We start from the raw sequence: 19124 nt of genomic DNA, 5'->3' as shown, positions 1-19124 counted from the left end.
CTTTTCATCCTGATTCTCCTGTACTAGAATTTACTTACAGCTATGTGGGGAACAGGGGAAGAAGGTGAGAGAGAATGAGTGAGTCAATTATACATCAATAATTCCAATTCAATGAGACAACTTTAGGAAAACAACAATATAGAGTCAAAACACTGTAAAAGTGTTCGTCATATTCAAGAACCATACTTGGAAGTCAACTTCAGTAAACAGCTAGGTTCCCAAATAGTTTTCAAATGCCTTAAAACTACTCTAATCAATATTTTAGCCACGCTAGCAGCACGGCTCCAACGATGTCTGTTGGTCAGTCAGACAGGTCATCATTTTGGTCCACACTGAGATATCTCTACAACCACACAATGGTTTGACACATACTTTTGTGCAGACATTCATTGTCCCTTGAGGATAAAGCCTTTGGTTATCCCTGACTTTACCAGTAGGTTAACATGTTTGACAACTATTAAACTACTAAACAACTATTAAATCTGATACAGATATCCATGGTTCCTAGATGATTTATCATAATAACCTTGAGATTGTCTGACTTTTCCTCTAGTGCCACCATGAGGTCTACATTTGACAATTAATCTTGGCATTGTGATGGTAAAAATGAATGAAATTGGTGTAAGTATAATGTCAAAAGTGTAACTCATAGTAACAAACCCACACAAACTCTGCATTTCAGTTATATGTAGTACTTTAGCTTCTTTCAAATTTACTGTTCACTATGAATCACATCAGTTGATTTTCCAGACATAGCAGGAAACTCTTTTCCATGAAAATCCCTGATAAATCCTGAGTACACTACCTGCCCTGCATCAAACAGCAGACAGACAAAGCTAGTGACTAACTGGTGAACAATAGTGGAGCATTTAGCAGCTAAATAGCCAGATGTTTTCCTTGGAGCATAAAGGAGAGGGAATATTGCCCTTGTATTTGTCAGGCGGCCAGAAACATGACTCCAAATGAATACTAACAGACCCTTTTCACAGCAGACATTTTGACTTGTAAAAGCAGGAAAAGTACAGGTGTAAATAATAACATTAACAATAGCTCCAGTAAACCATAGCATGCACAATACCAGAGTGCTGGAGTTGACTCTAGCTGAATCTAATGAATCTGCCATTAATGTCATTACCTCAACCTGTACCTATCCTGCTTTGAAAAGTCAAAATGTTGTGAAAAGGTTTATATATAGCTGTGCTTTTGGCATTACCCACAAGTGAACAAACTAATATATTACTGCTTTTTTAATGCTTATGTGGACAATTAGAACATTTCTGACTCTGGCATTCCCTGCGGTAGAGCCACAAGACACAAGAATTTAATGATGAATGGGCAGCAAGTAAAACATAGACTACACATGCTTTCATTGAGATTGTCTCATTTCCTACAAACAACAAGTATCAGAATGATTAGACTACATTGTGCAAAATCATCCTATTGTATTATTATTACAGTTTTATAAAAATGTCCATTAAACAACAGGAAAATATTTTGAGCTTAATGGTTCCCATGGTTAGTGTTGCAATACGTAACATTGCTAAAGGAAAGCATAGACATCAGTATCAATGTGGCACATGTTCTTCTGTATGAATGCAGTATTTAAAGCTTAAGTCAGCAGCTGCATTGGCTCTTTTTATCTGATGGTACTGCAGGAGTTACAGTGACATAATGTACATTTTTTACCCTTACCACTGACCAGCTCGCTGTTATCCAACTGTCTCTGTCAAACTAGGGCAGCCATAGTTCTGAGTCAGAAGGATTAAGTCCGCAGTCTGTGGCTCTGACCAGAGGTTTTCACCAGCGATGAGTTAGAATAGTGATCGCTCGCTCTTTACCTCCTCTGAACTGCAGAAAAACGCTACGCTTGGATGCCAACCTGCCAGCAACCTTAAAGAAGTATTCTGTAATTGTTTATTGGCACACCCAATAGCAGCCCAACATGCCAAAATGTCCACCTAGAACCCTGTTCTCAAAGTGTGAGCTGTGTCGACCACAGGTGGGCCAAAAGATGGAGATTAGTTGGGGTTTTTGTGGAGATTGGTGGGAGCTAGTGAACACTGTAACAAAATCAATGAGTATATCTTGAAAGTGCAGGTAGTTTAAATTATAAGTGATTATCTGTGGCAATAATTGTGATTACATACTCTACGAGGTGACCTTCACCATTACAAAACATACAAACTATCGTCTCACTATAAGCTTTTAGTTATTTACATTTATTGTCCTTAAAATAAAAGCAGTTTATTACAGGTAGTAGTTGAAATAAGAGCAGTCTGCAGTCCAAATCAGGGTTCAACTTAAACATTCAACTTTCAGCTCTGTTTTGGTCTCCAGCAACTCTTGAGGGAAATATCTGGCTCTTGTTCACTAAATGTGTTTGTTGCTGGGCAGTTTGCAGTTTGTGTATCTAAGCCTTTTTGCTGAAAACAGCTGTCGGCTGTGGCTGAAAACAAGGTTAATAAGAGCACTGACAACACAAGTTGCTATCTGTAAAACCAAAACAGTGAGCTGGAAGACACTAAAGAGTTCCATGTAGCTGTAATTTCATCATTATGAGTGACTTCAAACATTTGATCCACTGTTAATTGAAAATATTGATTTGTGATTTAAAAAACAAACCCTACAAAGAAATGAAAATCCCAATCAGCTGATTTTATCTGATTAAAACTATGAGTAGAAAATAAATATGTTAAGTGGTACAAAAACACTAGGAATATTTTTCATATTAATTCATCTTAAATGTTTATTATAGGTAACTGTTAAACTCACAAAGGGGAGCTTTAAAGGTCCTCTGGTGTCAATATATTGGAATATTGATCAGTAGTCTGATTATGAGGTGAGTGAACAGCAGACAATAAATGTCTGTTGCCAACAGATTTTATTGTTAAGACATTTTAAGTATTTTTACCACATTTGAAAAAAAAACGTGTTAAAAAATGTATTTAGCATAAAATATATAGTATAGTTTATTATGTTTTTTTTCAACATTATTTTTCTTATAATTCAAAACATTTTGTTCACACAATTAAACTGGAACATAGACATTTAAAAAACAAAGAGCTATCTAGTATATTTCTAGTTTACTGCCATATTAATAACATAAGACCTTGTAGCCAATTTTACTATTTTTCTTAATTGATTCAAAGAGAGATTGATTAATGAGAGATGGACACATTTTCTAAAATCTCAAGGAATACATTTGCTTCTTTTCCTTTTGGCAAACTTGGTTTCTCTGGACTAAAACAAAGCCGGAAGACAGTCCACAGCTAATCTGATCAGGAAGCAAGGCCACTATCTAAATAAAGACAACACTAAAGGCCTTTCCATGACCAAACATTCACTCCTACATTTTAGCCAGTGACCGATTCTGATATTTTAATAACTGAAAAAGCTTTCCAAAGAGAGGATTACATTTCTATGTTCCCCCATTTGACAGAGAAATATCATTGTATCCTTTTCATATTGACTAAGCTCTGTGAGTTTTCCATCTCCTCCTGTCCTGAAATGCATTGATCCCTTCACACATCCAGCCAGACGCTAGTTATCTGCTTTCACTTGATCTGCTTATTTGGCCCAGGTTGATCTCAGATCAGCTTGTCTCACACAGTGTATCCAGTGCTTTCCTATTTGCTATCAAAAAATAGGTTAAGGTCCACTTGCAACGTCATAAAGCAGATAAACAGGTTCAAAGCAATGTTATTTCTGTCATGATGTGACGCATCGTCCACAGAAACACGGGTAGCCATGTGTGTCTTCTATAAAAGCTAATGATACAGAGCAGTAAAAAGTCACATATGCTCTGTAGCTTACATATTCAAACTGAATATGAATACTATTAATCTACATTAAAAAAAACGCAGAGAGAATATCTGCCAGGGTGAACTGTCTGAAATTGCACGCCAGCTTACAAATGAGAGGAAATGGTGGTAAAGAATTAGACAGCGCAGACAGGGAAAAAAAATATTTTAGTTCAATGAAATTTAATTCCCATAACAGCCAGATGTGATATGGTCATCATAACTACAAATAATTATGATAATTAGATTCCAAGTAGAGCGGAGCTGTGGGCTGGCATATTTAACAAGCACGCACAAACACACACAAACACCCACTGTCTGCAATAGTAAAACAAATGATGGCAAAACATTTGAAGTATCTTACAAGCAGAGGCAGAAAATGCTGATGTGCTGCTGAGCAAGGCACTGAACCCACTGCTTCTCCATATTGTTGTTTCTTTTGTTTCTTTTATTATCAGTGCTGCAAAGGTTAAAATAACAAAGCACCACCTGCATGTGTATTTTTGATAGGGCTAAAAGGGGATGATTGACAGGTGATGTAATGATGTTGGTAGGATTCTGTTACAGGCTGGAGGACAATATTTAATCTAATATAGCATTCAGTCTGATGATAGAATCTCTTTTCATCAGATGATATTGTTGCTGAGGTTTGTTGCACGCACATTGTATCTAATTTACATGTGAAACCTCTAAACTGATGGGCTAGGTTTGAAAAGTAATACAGTACTAAATATTTCCTAATAACACATGATGGGTATTGAGGTAACTGACAGAGGAATCATTTCATTTAAACAGTGAATTCAATGCGCCATAATAGATGGATATAAGTCAATAAAATCAGAGACACAAAGATCCTCTGGACTGTCTGCCTTTGCAACTAAAACCAGCTTTACACAATACTAGGACTGAAACGAACCATTATTTTCATTATTGATCAATGTGTTGATTAGTTCAATAGTTGTTGGTCTATAAAATGTCAATAACTGTCACATGGTGAGATACTTTTAGTATATTTTTTATTTTAAATGATGAAAAACGATTAATTGATCATCAAATAGCTGGAAATCTTTCTCTTAATTGACCAATTGGTTAATTGACTAATTGTTCAGCTCTAGGCAAGACGACCAGCTTCAGTAACACTGTTAAATGAACAACAAAAGCATTTAACACTGCAGAATCTGTGCTGAAGATCCACTAAATCAGAAAGGCTGAGGTTTGACTCCATGTTGTCATGAACTTTATCTGTTTTATGAACTTTATGTGAGTTGATAAGGGGAAATAACTGCAGTCATGAATGATAATATATATCTATATATCTATATATTTGAACCAGTCTTCGGTTTTACAGGACGTGCCAAAGAAGAACCTGAAGGTTTTTTGGTTTAAAGTTTTTTTCATTTGTCATTAAAATTTCAAAATCATATGATGGTTGAACTGTATATGAACTTGATCATATTAGATGCTGTCATTGACTGTAGACAATTAACAATAAGCATTGTGTGAATTATTTAAAAGAAAGCTAAAAACTTTTTCACTTTAGCCTTTAATGAGCTCTTTTCAGTCACCTTCACGCTGATGCACTTCTTTTAAAATGTTGTATTTGACTTGATTTAATACATTTATCCTCTGTTTTAACTACTTTAATTTTAGTTGTTGTATTATTTGTACTTTTCTACTTTTACATTATTATTATTATTATTATAGGAGGGTTTTTATGTTCTTTTTATGTCCTTTTAATGTTATGCACTTGGTGCATGTAATTCATTTTGTTGTAAAGCACAGGAGCTATACAAATACATGTATCATTATTATTATTTAGTTTGCCATGAATAAGGAAGTATAAGGTCCTGTGCTGTTATGCTTGTGTGGTCCAAAAAACCTAATACATGGTCAAAAATACAACTTTTTAGTAAAGTTGCACCATTGACATGTGTAAATGATAAATGAGCAGTTGGCACCAAACTAAAAAAGACATTTCAAATCTGTCATTTAGAGCTGTGGATGAAAACTCGAGTCACATCGCGTTACATCAACTTCTTATGAGTTTTGACTGAGTGAGACTATTATGTCAGTTTGGAGACTGGCAAATACCCAACTAACATCTTCAGACAGATGTTTGAAATGCTGAAAGATGATTTTCAGTTTACAGCTCAAACTTCAATCCAATACTCACCTTTACTGAAATGCCTTTTGAGTGATGAGTAAAGTATTTGCAGTGTAACCTGTTTGCACCTATCATGTTGTTACTTTGCTATACCTTCTTTACTCACTGCTTGTATGTAATAGTAATAACAGGTAGCTTTGCTCTGTTCCTGCTTCCTGTTGACTACTTTTATGTGAAGCAGATATCTTGACCTGGATACTGGTTGTACTTCATGTGCTTGATGCAGATTGTGGACCACGTCACCTGACCGCAACATGACGTATGACCTGATCTCACTTATTATCCTTCCTTCCAGAATGTTCTCTGTGATTTATCAAATAAAGCATGTTTTCAGCAATCATAAATCATTCAAATGTCTTAAACTACTGTTTGAACAAGTTCAAATATCTTAAAACCTGCAAAAGCTACTTTAAACTATCTGTCAACGATTTGTCTTCCCTGAGTTTGTGCTAAATTCTCTTTTTTGATATTCATCATCCACAAAAAAACATGTATCATGTTTTCTGTGGATGACTTGCATTTAAAATTGTGTCTTCAAAGTAGAAAAAACTGGGATCATGTTGTCATTATGGTCATTATGTAACATCCGCTATTATCAAAACCACTGGCAAATATAAATAAAATAAATTGTATCTTGAATGTGGCTTCGTATTACTTTTATTCTAAAATTAGAGGTTTGTGCTTCTCCGGATTTACGAGGTTGAATCCTTCACAGGGTTATATCAGGATAGCAGGATAAGTATTTCAGTCTTTGGTTACTCAAGGTGATTAATGATACTTCTGAATCTGTGGTTTCATTCAGGCTTTACTCTTTCTGTTGCATGTTGTCTGTAAACAATTCGGAGTAAATAGGATTCCAAGTACTTGCTGCTGCTTTATCTTTGAATGTGTATTTCTCCTTATGTCTGAGGTCAGTTAAAAATGTCTCTTTTCCCTCTTTCTCTGAACTGTAAACTATAGTGTCACAGCAACACATAGAAATAACACGCTCAAATACTCAATGAGACAATATCATTCTTGAGGACTGCCAGGCTTTGGCCGTGACCACAGACACCATTTAAAAAAAAGAAATTGAAATAATGATCCACCACACACTAAAAGTCAAAGTGCAGCTATTGTCTGGTCTTACTGAACCATGTTACATGTCTGCTGCCCTCTCAGAGCTTCAAACTGCAAAAGGTGCACAGACTGAACTGATGACCTACTTCTTTTGCAAAAACCTTTCAATGTAATTGCAGTAGATAGCTTAAATGCGTAGGTTAGAGAAGGTATAGACCAACAAAATGAGACCGTGGTGGAAATCATTACCATGACCAGGTTAATGAATTTAGGAAAAATTATTTTTATGAGCTCTGCCGCTTATCCATAAGTGTTTTTTTTTTACTTTCACTTGCAACAAATTGTGGGTTATATCAAACAAGGAAAGTCACATCTGTGATATATGTGGTTACATCTGTACCTAATGTAACCAAAAGGAAAAGGGGGGTTAAAATGTTACAAATGTGTTACCACACTGCTTCACATATCATTATCTTATTAGATTGGATTACATTTAACTTATTGTCATTGTACATAGTAATAGTGCAATACATGCAGTTTTGCACCCAACAAGAAATCACAGGCAGCCGAATATGGTGCTGATGAAGCAATGTTTACAGGTAAGAGTATATGTGATATATGCAGTTATATGACATACAGATGATAAAAAGAAGCTGCTTATAAGGCAATATTTACAGATAAAGTGCAAGGGATAATGCATTTATACATTTTATAAAGATGTAGTGAAATGAATATATGAAAATTACAGATGTGTTTGTGCTGTTGATTTAAAAAAATGTGCAAAACTCAGGTGTGTGTCTTGATTGGGTGGGGGTGGTGGGGGGGGGGGGGGGGGGGTGTCAAAGTGCTGCGAATTTATTCCCTTGAATATGACAGGGGAGTGAGGGGTGGGCTAGTGCTGTGGATCAGCAATCACAAGTAAGAAGGAGGAGAAGGAGGAGTGGGCTACTGTAGGGTCTGACCATGGTTTTGGTGTTGTGGAAAAAAACCTGTTCTGAGCCTGTTGGTGCTGGACCATAGGCATGTGTACCGCCTCCCTGATGGGAGGAGGGTCATGTAATGTGCCAGCCATCAAATGTTAACAAGTTAGACAAGCTGTAGAGCGCTTATGTTTGAGCTTTAAATAATATTTCCTTCCTGTATAGTGTTTACAACACGTTTTTACCACAGTGAGAGATCATGAGAACGAACGCAAATGACCCAGCTGAGTGTAAGCCTTTAATGCTCAGCTCTGCAAATTCAGAAATAAAACATTGCATGAGTACTTAACATTATGTAGCCTACTTTCTGGAATTTTGTCTTATATGATGGTACATTGAATAAGCCATATGTCATTAAATATAGATTTTAAACCCCAAACTTGATTATACATCAAACATGATTTTTGGTTTGCAGCTTCTTAAATCATTAGCCCATCACTATTATGTTACTCAAACTGAAAACAAAAAATATAGACAAATGAGCACTCTTTTAAAGTTATTCCATTTCTGACTGTATAATTGCATGCTCAATATTAATGCAGAAAACTCTTGTAGATATACTTACATATGAAACTCTGAGATTTACAGCATAGTTTCCAGAGTTAAGTTCTTCGGCTATCAGAAGAAGGAACTGCCAAACCCTCCGTGAAAAATCCATGTCTTCTTTTCAAAGCTTATTCCGCTTCATGGTGGACCAAAAACTCCAATCAGCAGGACAGACAAAGTGCGTGTTGACACCAGAATCCACAGTTTAGCGCTCAAAAGTGACTTTTTAGAAAAATGCCAATGCTCTCATCACCTTATGTTGGACATTTTGAAACCTGCCACAGGTGCGGGGTACAAGTTGTCCTCTTCCTTTCCATTCGAGTGGCTCTTCCCACTATTCATCCCACAGAGGAGAGGTCCCTACCCGCACACCGAGAAGAGGATGCTGCGCTGTCTTCAGCAGCTGCGCAGCAGCGGGGAAGGCGCGCCTCGATTTGCCCTTGAACAAGAGCGAGAGGGAGGGAGGATGCTGCTGGACCACAGAGGATTACCGCTCCTATAGACGCCCCATGTCACACTCAGATTTAACAGAGAAGTATATTTAGAGAGCTGGTAAAATCCCCACATCTCCAAGTCGCAAAAGCACATGCTACTGTATAATGGACAGAGTGAAGAGAATTCTTAACAAATATCCTACTTAAAACTGCCTTACAACTACATTTTGTGGTAAACATTACATTGTGACACTGGTTGGCGTTTTATGGGATGTGGAGGGTATTCATACCTTAAAAGTACTGTATATTAATCAGTTTGGGGGTTGTTTAGATCACATAATAGTTTGTTTAATGTCGCATTTACACCATATTTGATTTAGCAAATGCAGTTGAGAGACAAGCAGAAATGTGCTCATCAAGGCCTCCAGCTGCTGATTGCACTGCTGTCAACAACCAAAGGAATCAGTGAAGTCAAGTTGGATTCAGAACCTGTTGCACTTGAATGAACCCTAAAAGGACATGGGTAAACAAACTGTCAGATGTTTTACATTTGTTTTTCCAATAGTCTGGGATTGGGTGGTTTTGGATTAACTACTCATGGGGGTAGGTGTCTTGTTGCGCCCTCTAGTGGTTATCATGACACATGAGCTGATTTGGTGAACTCATTATTTGAGCTGGAATCTTGTGCTTGATGACAGAGCTCTAACTTATCTTGAGTCCATGTCCTGCGTATTTTTCAGCTAATTTTAGGTTGTTGGGTTTTTTTTTAGCTGTCTTTGGGGAGGTAATCCTATAATTAAAAACATACTGATATTTTTTTTGGTTGATGGCCTCTTATTACACTAGGGCTGTTATTTTGTCAGTAAACATCTTTCCTTGACTTTCTGCATTATCACTTTCATGTTGGGAAATAACATGATAATATTGGACTATAGGCAATATAAGTGAAGAATATTTAGCTTGAAGGAATACTGATATGAGTATCACTAATTCCATTTTCACTTCATCTTCTATTGTGCCACAATTATTTTATTACTATTATTATAATATTTCTCTTTTTCTTTCATTCTTATTGGTTATTTAGTTGTATAGCCTATGTATTTATTTTGGTATTTTAAGCCTGCTCAGCATTTCAACTGTTCAACTGTGGTTGTTTTAAATGGATTTTGACTTGACCTGACTAACTCACTGGCTCGAGCAAAGGCTAGAGTTCCAGTCCAACATTTTATTATGGAATCATTTAAACTGGTTTATCTGACTAGAGGGGAAAAAAAGACAACAAAGATATCATATTCATCTAGACATCACATGATACTTAATTCCAATAAATAAATAAATAAATAACAAAATGTTTAACTTCAAACACATATACCTAAATACAGGAATAAGAAATAACTAAACCACTACTGAACTTAATCAGTAGGCTATAGTAAACAAATTAAAAAGTAGCCTACTAAAGAGGGTGTTTGGGAAGGGGTCCTTGTCTTTGTCTTATATAGCTAGCTATTAGACGAGTGTATCTAACCCGGCTTTTAGTCTGTTTAGAAATGTTTAAATTACATTTTAATGCATTTCTTTGGTTTCTACTCCTTGGCTCTGATAGAAAATGGTCCAATCCTTAGTTAAATCGTCCTCCATGAGTGTACATTGAAGACGGCCCAGGAACTACATTACCCATAAACCTCAGCTGCGTGTGTTTTCTTTTTTTTCCGGATGTAGCATCACATGAATTGACTGTCAACATGCAAGATGGCCACGCATCACAGGCAAAATGCTGCTGGGCGGAGAAAAGTACAGGTAAATTGTAACAGTTGCATGAATGCTGGGCGTCTGGCAGCGGTAACATGACGGCTTTCAGTTTAATAAGGTGCTTCACGAATACTTGAAGGGCGGTAAATTCCTTCCTCGTCATGACTCAAGCCGGCTAATTTAGCTAGCTTAGCTTTAGCGTCTGCTGCTAACGCTGGCGTCTACATAACACACATTTGTTAATTATTCTCATACATGTTCATGTTAATACAACACAGCTACAACCCTCATTAACCAACTCATGTGGTGAGTGTGTTGTCCTAGCAGCATTTTGAAATGATTTTCACGTTAGCGGCAGCTTAGCTACACTGTGGGCTCGGTCTAATTGCTGGGATAACGGACGTAGGTTACCTCGGTGGTTCAATTGTACACGGTGCTACCACGGCGTAACGCGCTGCAACTTATACGTCTATATAGTTTTAGAGTGTATTATTGTCCAATTGTTCGCCGTGATCTGTGCCATCTAGCTAGGCCTCATCTTTCCCGAGCTAATTTAGCTCTATCCATAACAGTGCAGGTACATGTAACCGTGCTGCATCTTCGACATGTGCACAAGGAAGAGGGTGTGATGTGAGATGAACACCACAGGGTGTGAAGAAAGCAGGCTGACCTCGGTGCTCACTCCGCTGCTGTTTGTTTTTCAGGTGTCGTATGTCATTAGAGATGAGGTGGAGAAGTACAATCGCAATGGGGTGAACGCACTCCAGCTGGACCCAGCGCTGAACCGGCTCTTCACCGCTGGAAGGGACTCTATCATCCGGATATGGAGTGTCTACCAGCACAAAGTAGAGCGTCTTACTCTCTTACATCTATATATCAACATGTTACACTTCCTCTATGATCAGGCAGTTGTATTGCTTATGTTTCTGATAGCTGGTGCACTTGTCTTAATTTTCTCCCCTGTCATTGCAGCAGGACCCGTACATCGCCTCAATGGAGCATCATACAGACTGGGTTAATGACATAGTTCTCTGCTGCAATGGAAAAACATGTGAGTTGAATTGCAGATAGTGGTCCCACCCACATAGGATGTTTTTTGTTTTGATTTTTGTTTTTACTTATCTACCATTCTGCCTGGCATTGATTGACCTGCTAATCATCGACTCTGCTCTGTTTTCAGTGATATCTGCCTCCTCGGATACAACAGTGAAAGTATGGAATGCGCACAAAGGCTTCTGCATGTCGACGTTACGAACACACAAAGACTACGTGAAAGCTTTGGCCTACGCTAAGGACAAGGAACTGGTGGCATCTGCAGGTCTGGACCGGCAGATCTTTCTTTGGGATGTGAACACACTAACGGCACTCACTGCTTCCAACAATACTGTCACCAGTAAGTGATGTTTTTTCTGTCACAGTTGTACCTATTTCTCTTATTTACTGTGTAGTTTTCATTATTGTGAACTTCTACCTATGATAGCTGTTTTTAGCTGTAATGTGAAAGCTGATGTGTTTCTCTAGGAGATATTATGTACCTGTGAACTACTTTTTTTTTCGTCTGCTGCAGCTTCGTCACTTAGTGGGAACAAGGACTCTATCTACAGTCTGGCAATGAACCAGATGGGCACAGTTATTGTATCTGGATCCACAGAAAAGGTTTGGGTTTTCACACATATAAAGAGTTTAATTAATTCACTTTAAGACATCACTCAGATTAGTTAGACTGGCACCAAAACATGCAGTATTAGCTGAGACACTTTATTCAATCGAGTCCAGAAAGTAGACTAAGCAAAAACTCAACTGACAGATCATCATAATTGGTGTCAATGTTAGTGCCATCGGCTCTGTAAATTAATTGGTGTGAGAGAAGGATATATACAGCAAAGTCGCAGCTTGATGTTTCTTTTCAGCTACTGCCTGCTTGTGTAAGACGATTTTAATTATGTAAACTATGGCAACAGGGAAACCTTGTTAACACTTTTTTTCACTAACTTGATCAGAGTGTGCATGTATGTGTTGTTGTGACGCCTCTCCCTCCCTTTCTTTGCTTTCCTCTCTTCAGGTTCTCAGAGTGTGGGATCCACGAACATGCGCAAAACTGATGAAACTGAAAGGCCACACAGACAACGTTAAGTCGTTGTTGTTGAATCGAGATGGCACTCAGGTGAGTTAAGATGTCTGGGCTCGTCAGTGGTTTTGCGCACATTAAAAATAAGATGATCTAACTCTATAACTCTGCTTCTCTGCAGTGCCTGTCGGGCAGTTCAGACGGGACCATCCGCTTGTGGTCCCTCGGCCAACAAAGGTGCATCGCCACCTACAGGGTGCACGATGAAGGGGTGTGGGCCCTGCAGGTCAACGAGGCCTTCACACACGTATATTCTGGAGGCAGGGACAAAAAGATCTACTGCACTGACCTGCGTAACCCAGACATCCGTGTGCTCATCTGTGAGGAGAAAGCCCCGGTGCTCAAAGTAAGAGGCTCTGTTGTGCAATAAGGGAGTAACTTACTAACATCTGCAGACTGAACATTGCTTTGCAGTGTAGATGTAAATATTGGGGATAGCAAAAAAAGTGTGGTCACTGTGATTATAAAAAAAAAAAAAGAATGCATTTTTGTCCATAACTTTATGTACCTAATACCTTAATTATTAAATTGATTTAAAGTCTTCACTACAAATATTGAATGAATCTGAGCAGATGTGAATGTAAAATACAATTTGACTGTTCGGTGAAAGTGGTATTTCTACTTTATCCTGATTGTGTTTTCCTGGCTACTGCACTTATTTTTTTAAGAAACGATATACTGCATTGTATTATATAACGTAGTAAGAATGAATTCCAAATCCAAAATATTTGATATTAAATGCGCAACACCTGTGAATAACAAGTATAGTACTCTGCTCTGTCATTCCTGACCTACACTCATAGCTGACTATGTGAAGTCATTCAACACTTTTCTTTCTCTCTTTGCTCAGATGGAACTGGACAGATCTGCTGACCCACCTCCAGCAATCTGGGTCTCCACCACCAAGTCATCCGTTAATAAATGGGTAAGCATGCGTGACACGTCTGAGATCGCCGGTCGGCTGTCATCGTAATGACTCCAGAATACAATGTAGCCGGACTTGTTTATGTGGCCACGCCTAATGCTATGTAATCCTCCTGTCATTAGTGTAAAAATTTAAACCAGCTTTGTAATAGCATCAGTGATACAAAGAAGATAATTGTATTACATTAATCACAGCCAGTGCTGCAAGGATCCAGGATAGTCTGGATTGATTATTAATATTATTATTATTATTTGTGTGTGTGTGTGTGTGTGTGTGTGCGCAGTCTCTAAAGGGAATGCACAACTTCAGATCATCAGGGGAGTACGACAATGACTGCAGCACCCCTCTGACACCACTGTGTACTCAACCGGAACAAGTCATCAAGGGTAAACCTGTGCTCATTTATGTGAAACTAAAGCCTCTCTCTCTCTGTCTCTGTCTCTGTCTCTGTCTCTGTCTCTGTCTCTCTCTCTGTCTCTGTCTCTGTGCCATTTTACTGAGTTAAATCCTGTGTTGTGTTTGCAGGAGGTGCCAGTATCATACAGTGCCACATTCTGAATGACAAGAGACACATACTAACCAAAGATACCAACAACAATGTGGCTTTCTGGGATGTCCTGAAGGTAACGTTAATGTTACAGAGTGATTGCATCTGTCAGAACAAGATGAAATGAATCACTGCAGAAACTTCTTCAAATGACTGCTCTGCGTGGCTTTGAATTGTTTTTTTTTTTGTTTTTTTTACCTTCAGGCTTGCAAGGGTGAAGATTTGGGGAAAGTGGAGTTTGATGAAGAGATTAAAAAGCGCTTCAAGATGGTCTACGTGCCAAATTGGTTCTCTGTTGATCTGAAAACTGGGGTAATTTTTTAACTATGAAATAAAAGAGCTTTTCATCTGTCTGTCAGCAGCTGTAACATTTTCCATCTCCTTCCCCGAGCCTGACGTTGGTGTATGACAGCTGTGTGTCCTTCCTCTCCCTTTTTATATTGTGCTTAAATAGATGCTCACCATTACACTGGACGAGAGCGACTGCTTCGCCGCCTGGGTGTCTGCAAAGGACGCCGGGTTTTCAAGCTCTGATGGATCTGACCCAAAGCGTAAGGATATGTCACCCAGTCTCATTTTACGCACAGATAATGGTTAAATATTGGAGGATTTAACATCATATTGAGATCATTTTCCTCATTGTCTGTCTGCAGTGAACCTGGGTGGACTTCTACTTCAGGCTCTGTTAGAGTTCTGGCCCAGAACTCGCATCAACCCCATGGACGAGGAAGAGAACGAGGTGAACCACGGTAAGGAGACGCTCGACTGTCGATCTGCTGACGAGCAAATGGAGTTTAAATCAAGCAGAGCTGATTGTGGATGTTCTGTTTGTGTTTTAGTGTCCAAGGTGTCATTCAGTTTGTCTTAAAGCAGGCTTGTGTTGTCATGTCCCCAGTGAATGGAGAGCAGGAGAACAGGGTCCAGAAAGGAAACGGGTATTTCCAGGTGCCGCCACACACGCCAGTCATCTTCGGGGAAGCAGGAGGCAGAACTCTTTTTAGGTGCTGACTCACTAACCAGACCTTTTTGATATCTCAATGCCAGTTCAATATAATTGGAAAAAAGCTGCTGTAGGCTCTGTAATGTCATCACTCTTCTCATCATATTGATTCATCATATTGTGTAGAAATGTTCCAGTTGAATTATTGATGGCAGCTCCTCATAGTTTGTGATGTGCTGTGTTTTATATGCTGCAGGTTGCTATGTAGAGATTCAGGAGGAGAGACTGAGTCGATGCTGCTGAATGAGACTGTTCCACAGTGGGTTATTGATATAACTGTAGATGTGAGTATAAAAAGTCCAAATCGATCATTATAAACTACTGGGTGTGTGTTAGTATGTGCTTGTATATCTAAAGTCACTCATCCAAGCAAACTAAAATCATTTTTGGAACAAACACATTCACACTGATTTTGCCAAACCATCAATTTGGCAACTACATGCAAAGGAAATCATGATGGCTTTTGTTGCTAAGCAACACAACATACTAACAAGTGGTTAGCTGTTAATGATGCTATGAACTGCAGAGAAGTTGATTGAAGATGAATATTTCTCTTTTTCTTAAACATGGCAGTTTGTACAGGCAAAAAAAAAAGTTATGAATTTGGTTTTGAAATTTGAAACAAAGGGCCAAAGTGTTTTTATGTTGAATTCAGGTAACTGTTTCTACCATCTGTTAATAGTTCTTGACTGGTTTGTTGCTAGTTTACAAAATACTGGTCCTACACTTGGAGCAGGTTTTCCTTAGAGAGCTGAGCTGAGCTTCTAAACACATTTACTTCAATAGCAGGTGAAAATAAATATGAGTAAATCCACAGCTTTGGATCCTAACCCCACTCTCAGTCACTCAGTTGGATGTTTTTATTTTTTACTCGCCTTGTCAAAGTCGGTCATTCTCATGTGGAAGATCATGAGTACAGTTTTTATGTGTTTAAAAATGAACTAGCTCTGAGAGTGTTATATTTGCCCTGGGGAAAATACTGTGAGTAGTGCAGAACATGTCAGTGATGGCTCACTAGCATCAAATGTTGAAGCTCTTTGCACTGCTGGAAAACATATTTAAATATATTTGACTAACTGTGTGTGCTGCAATGATTTGATAAGTTTGTACTGGAAACGTTAGGACTCTGAAATTCAGATTAAAAGGCTGCATTTTTCCCAGAAGGCCATTCTTATTTTCAAGTACACTTCTAGTACAACATATGACAAGCTGCTGCTGCCATGATTTGATGCATTTGATTTACTTGTGGTACCCTTCCTCTTCTATTCCAGAAAAATATGCCCAAATTCAACAAAATCCCATTCTACCTCCAGCCTCATTCTTCCTCTGGTGCAAAAACTCTAAAGAAGTGAGTATTTTCTTCTCCCTTGCTGGGCTGTAAACTCGTATCTCCCACTTTTTGTTGTTGTTGTTGTCTAAAGCAGTCCAGTCCATGTGACTCTAACCCGCTCTGTGCTCTGCAGGGACCGCCTCTCGGCCAGTGACATGCTGCAGGTGAGGAAGGTGATGGAGCACGTTTACGAGAAGATCATCAACCTGGACAACGAGTCGCAGACCACAAGCTCCTCTGCCAACGACAAGCCCGGGGAGCAGGAGAAAGAGGAGGACATGGCCATGCTAGCCGAGGAGAAGATCGAGCTAATGTGTCAAGACCAGGTGGGCATGCTTTCTCTCCTCCTTTCCCAAAAACACCTAACTTCCTCTCACTTACACATCCTCATTGTATTAACCTTTTCTCTCTTTTTCTTTTCTTCTTCTCTCCATCAGGTTCTGGATCCCAACATGGACCTGCGAACAGTTAAACATTTTATCTGGAAGAGCGGAGGGGACTTGACGCTTCATTATAGGCAGAAGTCCACGTGAAAGTCCTGAATTTTTAAAAAGAAAACAGCAACCAAGAACTCTTCGTCATTTGCCAATCACCACTCACCTCTGACATGTAGTACCCTTAAAAAAAAAACCCCATTATGTGGTCAAGAGTTGCAGTATCCAATGAGAATCCAGAAATGTTAGTGAGGATGTGGGCTCGCGGTGCGTCATAGGGAACTCCACCAGAACAAAGGGCCGGAGCAGCCAAGAGACACCTGGGAGATGAGTCGTCTGTCTTCTTTTTGTTTGTTTGAAGTTGTTTTTTTTACAGTTGAAAGAATGGACTCTTTTTTTTTTTTCACCACCACTCAACTTTTTTTTTTTTTTTTTTTTTTAAACATCTCTGATCGCTAGATTTGTTTCTTTTCCTCCCGATTTGGCTTTTTAAAAGATTATTTCAAAGCAAACAAAATTCCAGTCCACGGTTGTGTCCGAGCGTGTGCGTGTGCGCGTGTGTCTGTGTGTGTAAAATACGCACATGGATGTAGTAGACTTGTTTGTTCTAGTACATTCCAGAAAAACTGTCCTCGTTCTCCAAAACACTCCACCGTCTCAACAGGTTCACCGGTTTTGGAGTTGCACTCGCTCTCTCTGGGTAGCATCACGGTCCTCATCTGTTCTGTTGTCGACATCTTAACTTGAACTTTTAACCTCGGCTTAGACATCTAATTACTGCAGAGCTCCAAAACCTCATTGACAGAAACACTTGTCTTTGTCTTTCTTTTTAGCTGTGCTCTTGAATGGACTGAATGTTCTTTTTTTCTTTTTTCTTTTTTTTCTGTAAATATATGTACAACCTTTTTCTTTCTTTGGATTTAAGTGACTTTCTTCCGGTTTTGCAGCAGTTTTATTTTGTTGTTGTACAGTTTACTGAAAAACCGAGTTGTTTTTTGTTTTTTTTTTCCCCCTAAATCCCTGGAACACATTCGAGGTCATGAAGGTAATTTGACTTGGATGTTTAAAAAAAAAAAAAGAAAAAAATTGCATTTGTTGTATTCACTACAACCCAGAAATTGCAGTTTACTCTTTAAGAATGTTTATAGTTGTCCGAGTCATCTTAGCAATTGGGGAAATTATATATAAGGTATATATCTAACAGTAACTCATGCTTACTCGCTCTGTGCTCGGGTCACGAGCAGTGACTCTGACAACAGCGAGGGCTGTTCCTTAATGTATATTTCAGTTAGATTAAATAGTTCAATTAAACATGAATATAACTTGAAGGATAAACCTCATCCGAAGAGAAACATACAAATATTCAACCACTGTGGGAAGTTCACCAAAGTCAAATAAATGGTAATACTCATTTCTGTCTTGGTGTGTCACCAAAAAACGAAGAGCACCAGATCTTTTCATTGTAAAATTAGATTTTTTTTTTTTTTTTTTTGCCATGAAGAGTGTTTAACGCTATAGTGAGAACACATTGAGTGAGCCAAAACAGGATGGGTACCATAATTAGGCCATAACACTGCAATATCCCTTGTTGTAATAATTTGTGAAATATGTATATTTTAGGCATTGAAGGAAATAAATTGGAATGGTTTAACAATGAGAGATTGATGAGGGGGGGATTATAATATGGATGTGTTTGGAGTTGTAATGTGTTGAACTGATGAGTGGAATAAGAAAAAACAAAAAGGGACAGTTTCGTTTTTTTTTTTTTTTTTAAGTGATATGATTGTTTAACCATCAAAGATTCACCCATTTCACATTCATCAGAAGACTCTGCACTCATTCCTAATAAAACATACAATTCATTGATAAAATATCTGCAAAAATACTTTTCCTTATTTTACATACTAGCACCTACTTTAGAGAGTGAAAAACATTAAGAGGGACCCTCACTACCCTACCCACCCTCAATACCCTACCCCAACCCCCAACCTAGAAAAACAGAAAACAATTACCCAACAGCAGCCCCCC

General features: G+C 38.4%; 1 protein-coding gene across 2 annotated transcripts; it reads left to right on the top strand.

Annotated features, from left to right (window-relative positions):
• The first annotated feature begins 10723 nt into the window (after positions 1-10723).
• LOC128368831 (WD repeat-containing protein 48) lies at positions 10724-17594 on the top strand. 2 transcript variants are annotated; one of them, XM_053329719.1, is made up of 18 exons: positions 10724-10780; positions 11437-11577; positions 11705-11783; positions 11913-12125; positions 12300-12388; positions 12795-12896; positions 12982-13206; positions 13711-13785; positions 14069-14171; positions 14311-14408; positions 14537-14644; positions 14787-14883; positions 14986-15081; positions 15228-15333; positions 15529-15616; positions 16604-16680; positions 16796-16988; positions 17100-17594. In XM_053329719.1, exons 1-18 carry the CDS (start codon positions 10733-10735, stop codon positions 17193-17195), a joined length of 2034 nt encoding a protein of 677 aa, XP_053185694.1. In that variant the 5' UTR covers positions 10724-10732; the 3' UTR covers positions 17196-17594. The 2 variants fall into 2 exon arrangements, with proteins under 2 accessions (XP_053185694.1, XP_053185693.1); XM_053329718.1 differs by having other exon boundaries at positions 10727-10780; positions 11708-11783.
• The last annotated feature ends 1530 nt before the right edge of the window (positions 17595-19124 follow it).

This window comes from Scomber japonicus, chromosome 12 (assembly GCF_027409825.1).
Source record: "Scomber japonicus isolate fScoJap1 chromosome 12, fScoJap1.pri, whole genome shotgun sequence".
Lineage (NCBI taxonomy): Eukaryota > Metazoa > Chordata > Actinopteri > Scombriformes > Scombridae > Scomber > Scomber japonicus.
The sequence above is the reverse complement of the archived record's forward strand: the minus strand, read 5'-3'. Positions and strand labels throughout refer to the sequence as shown.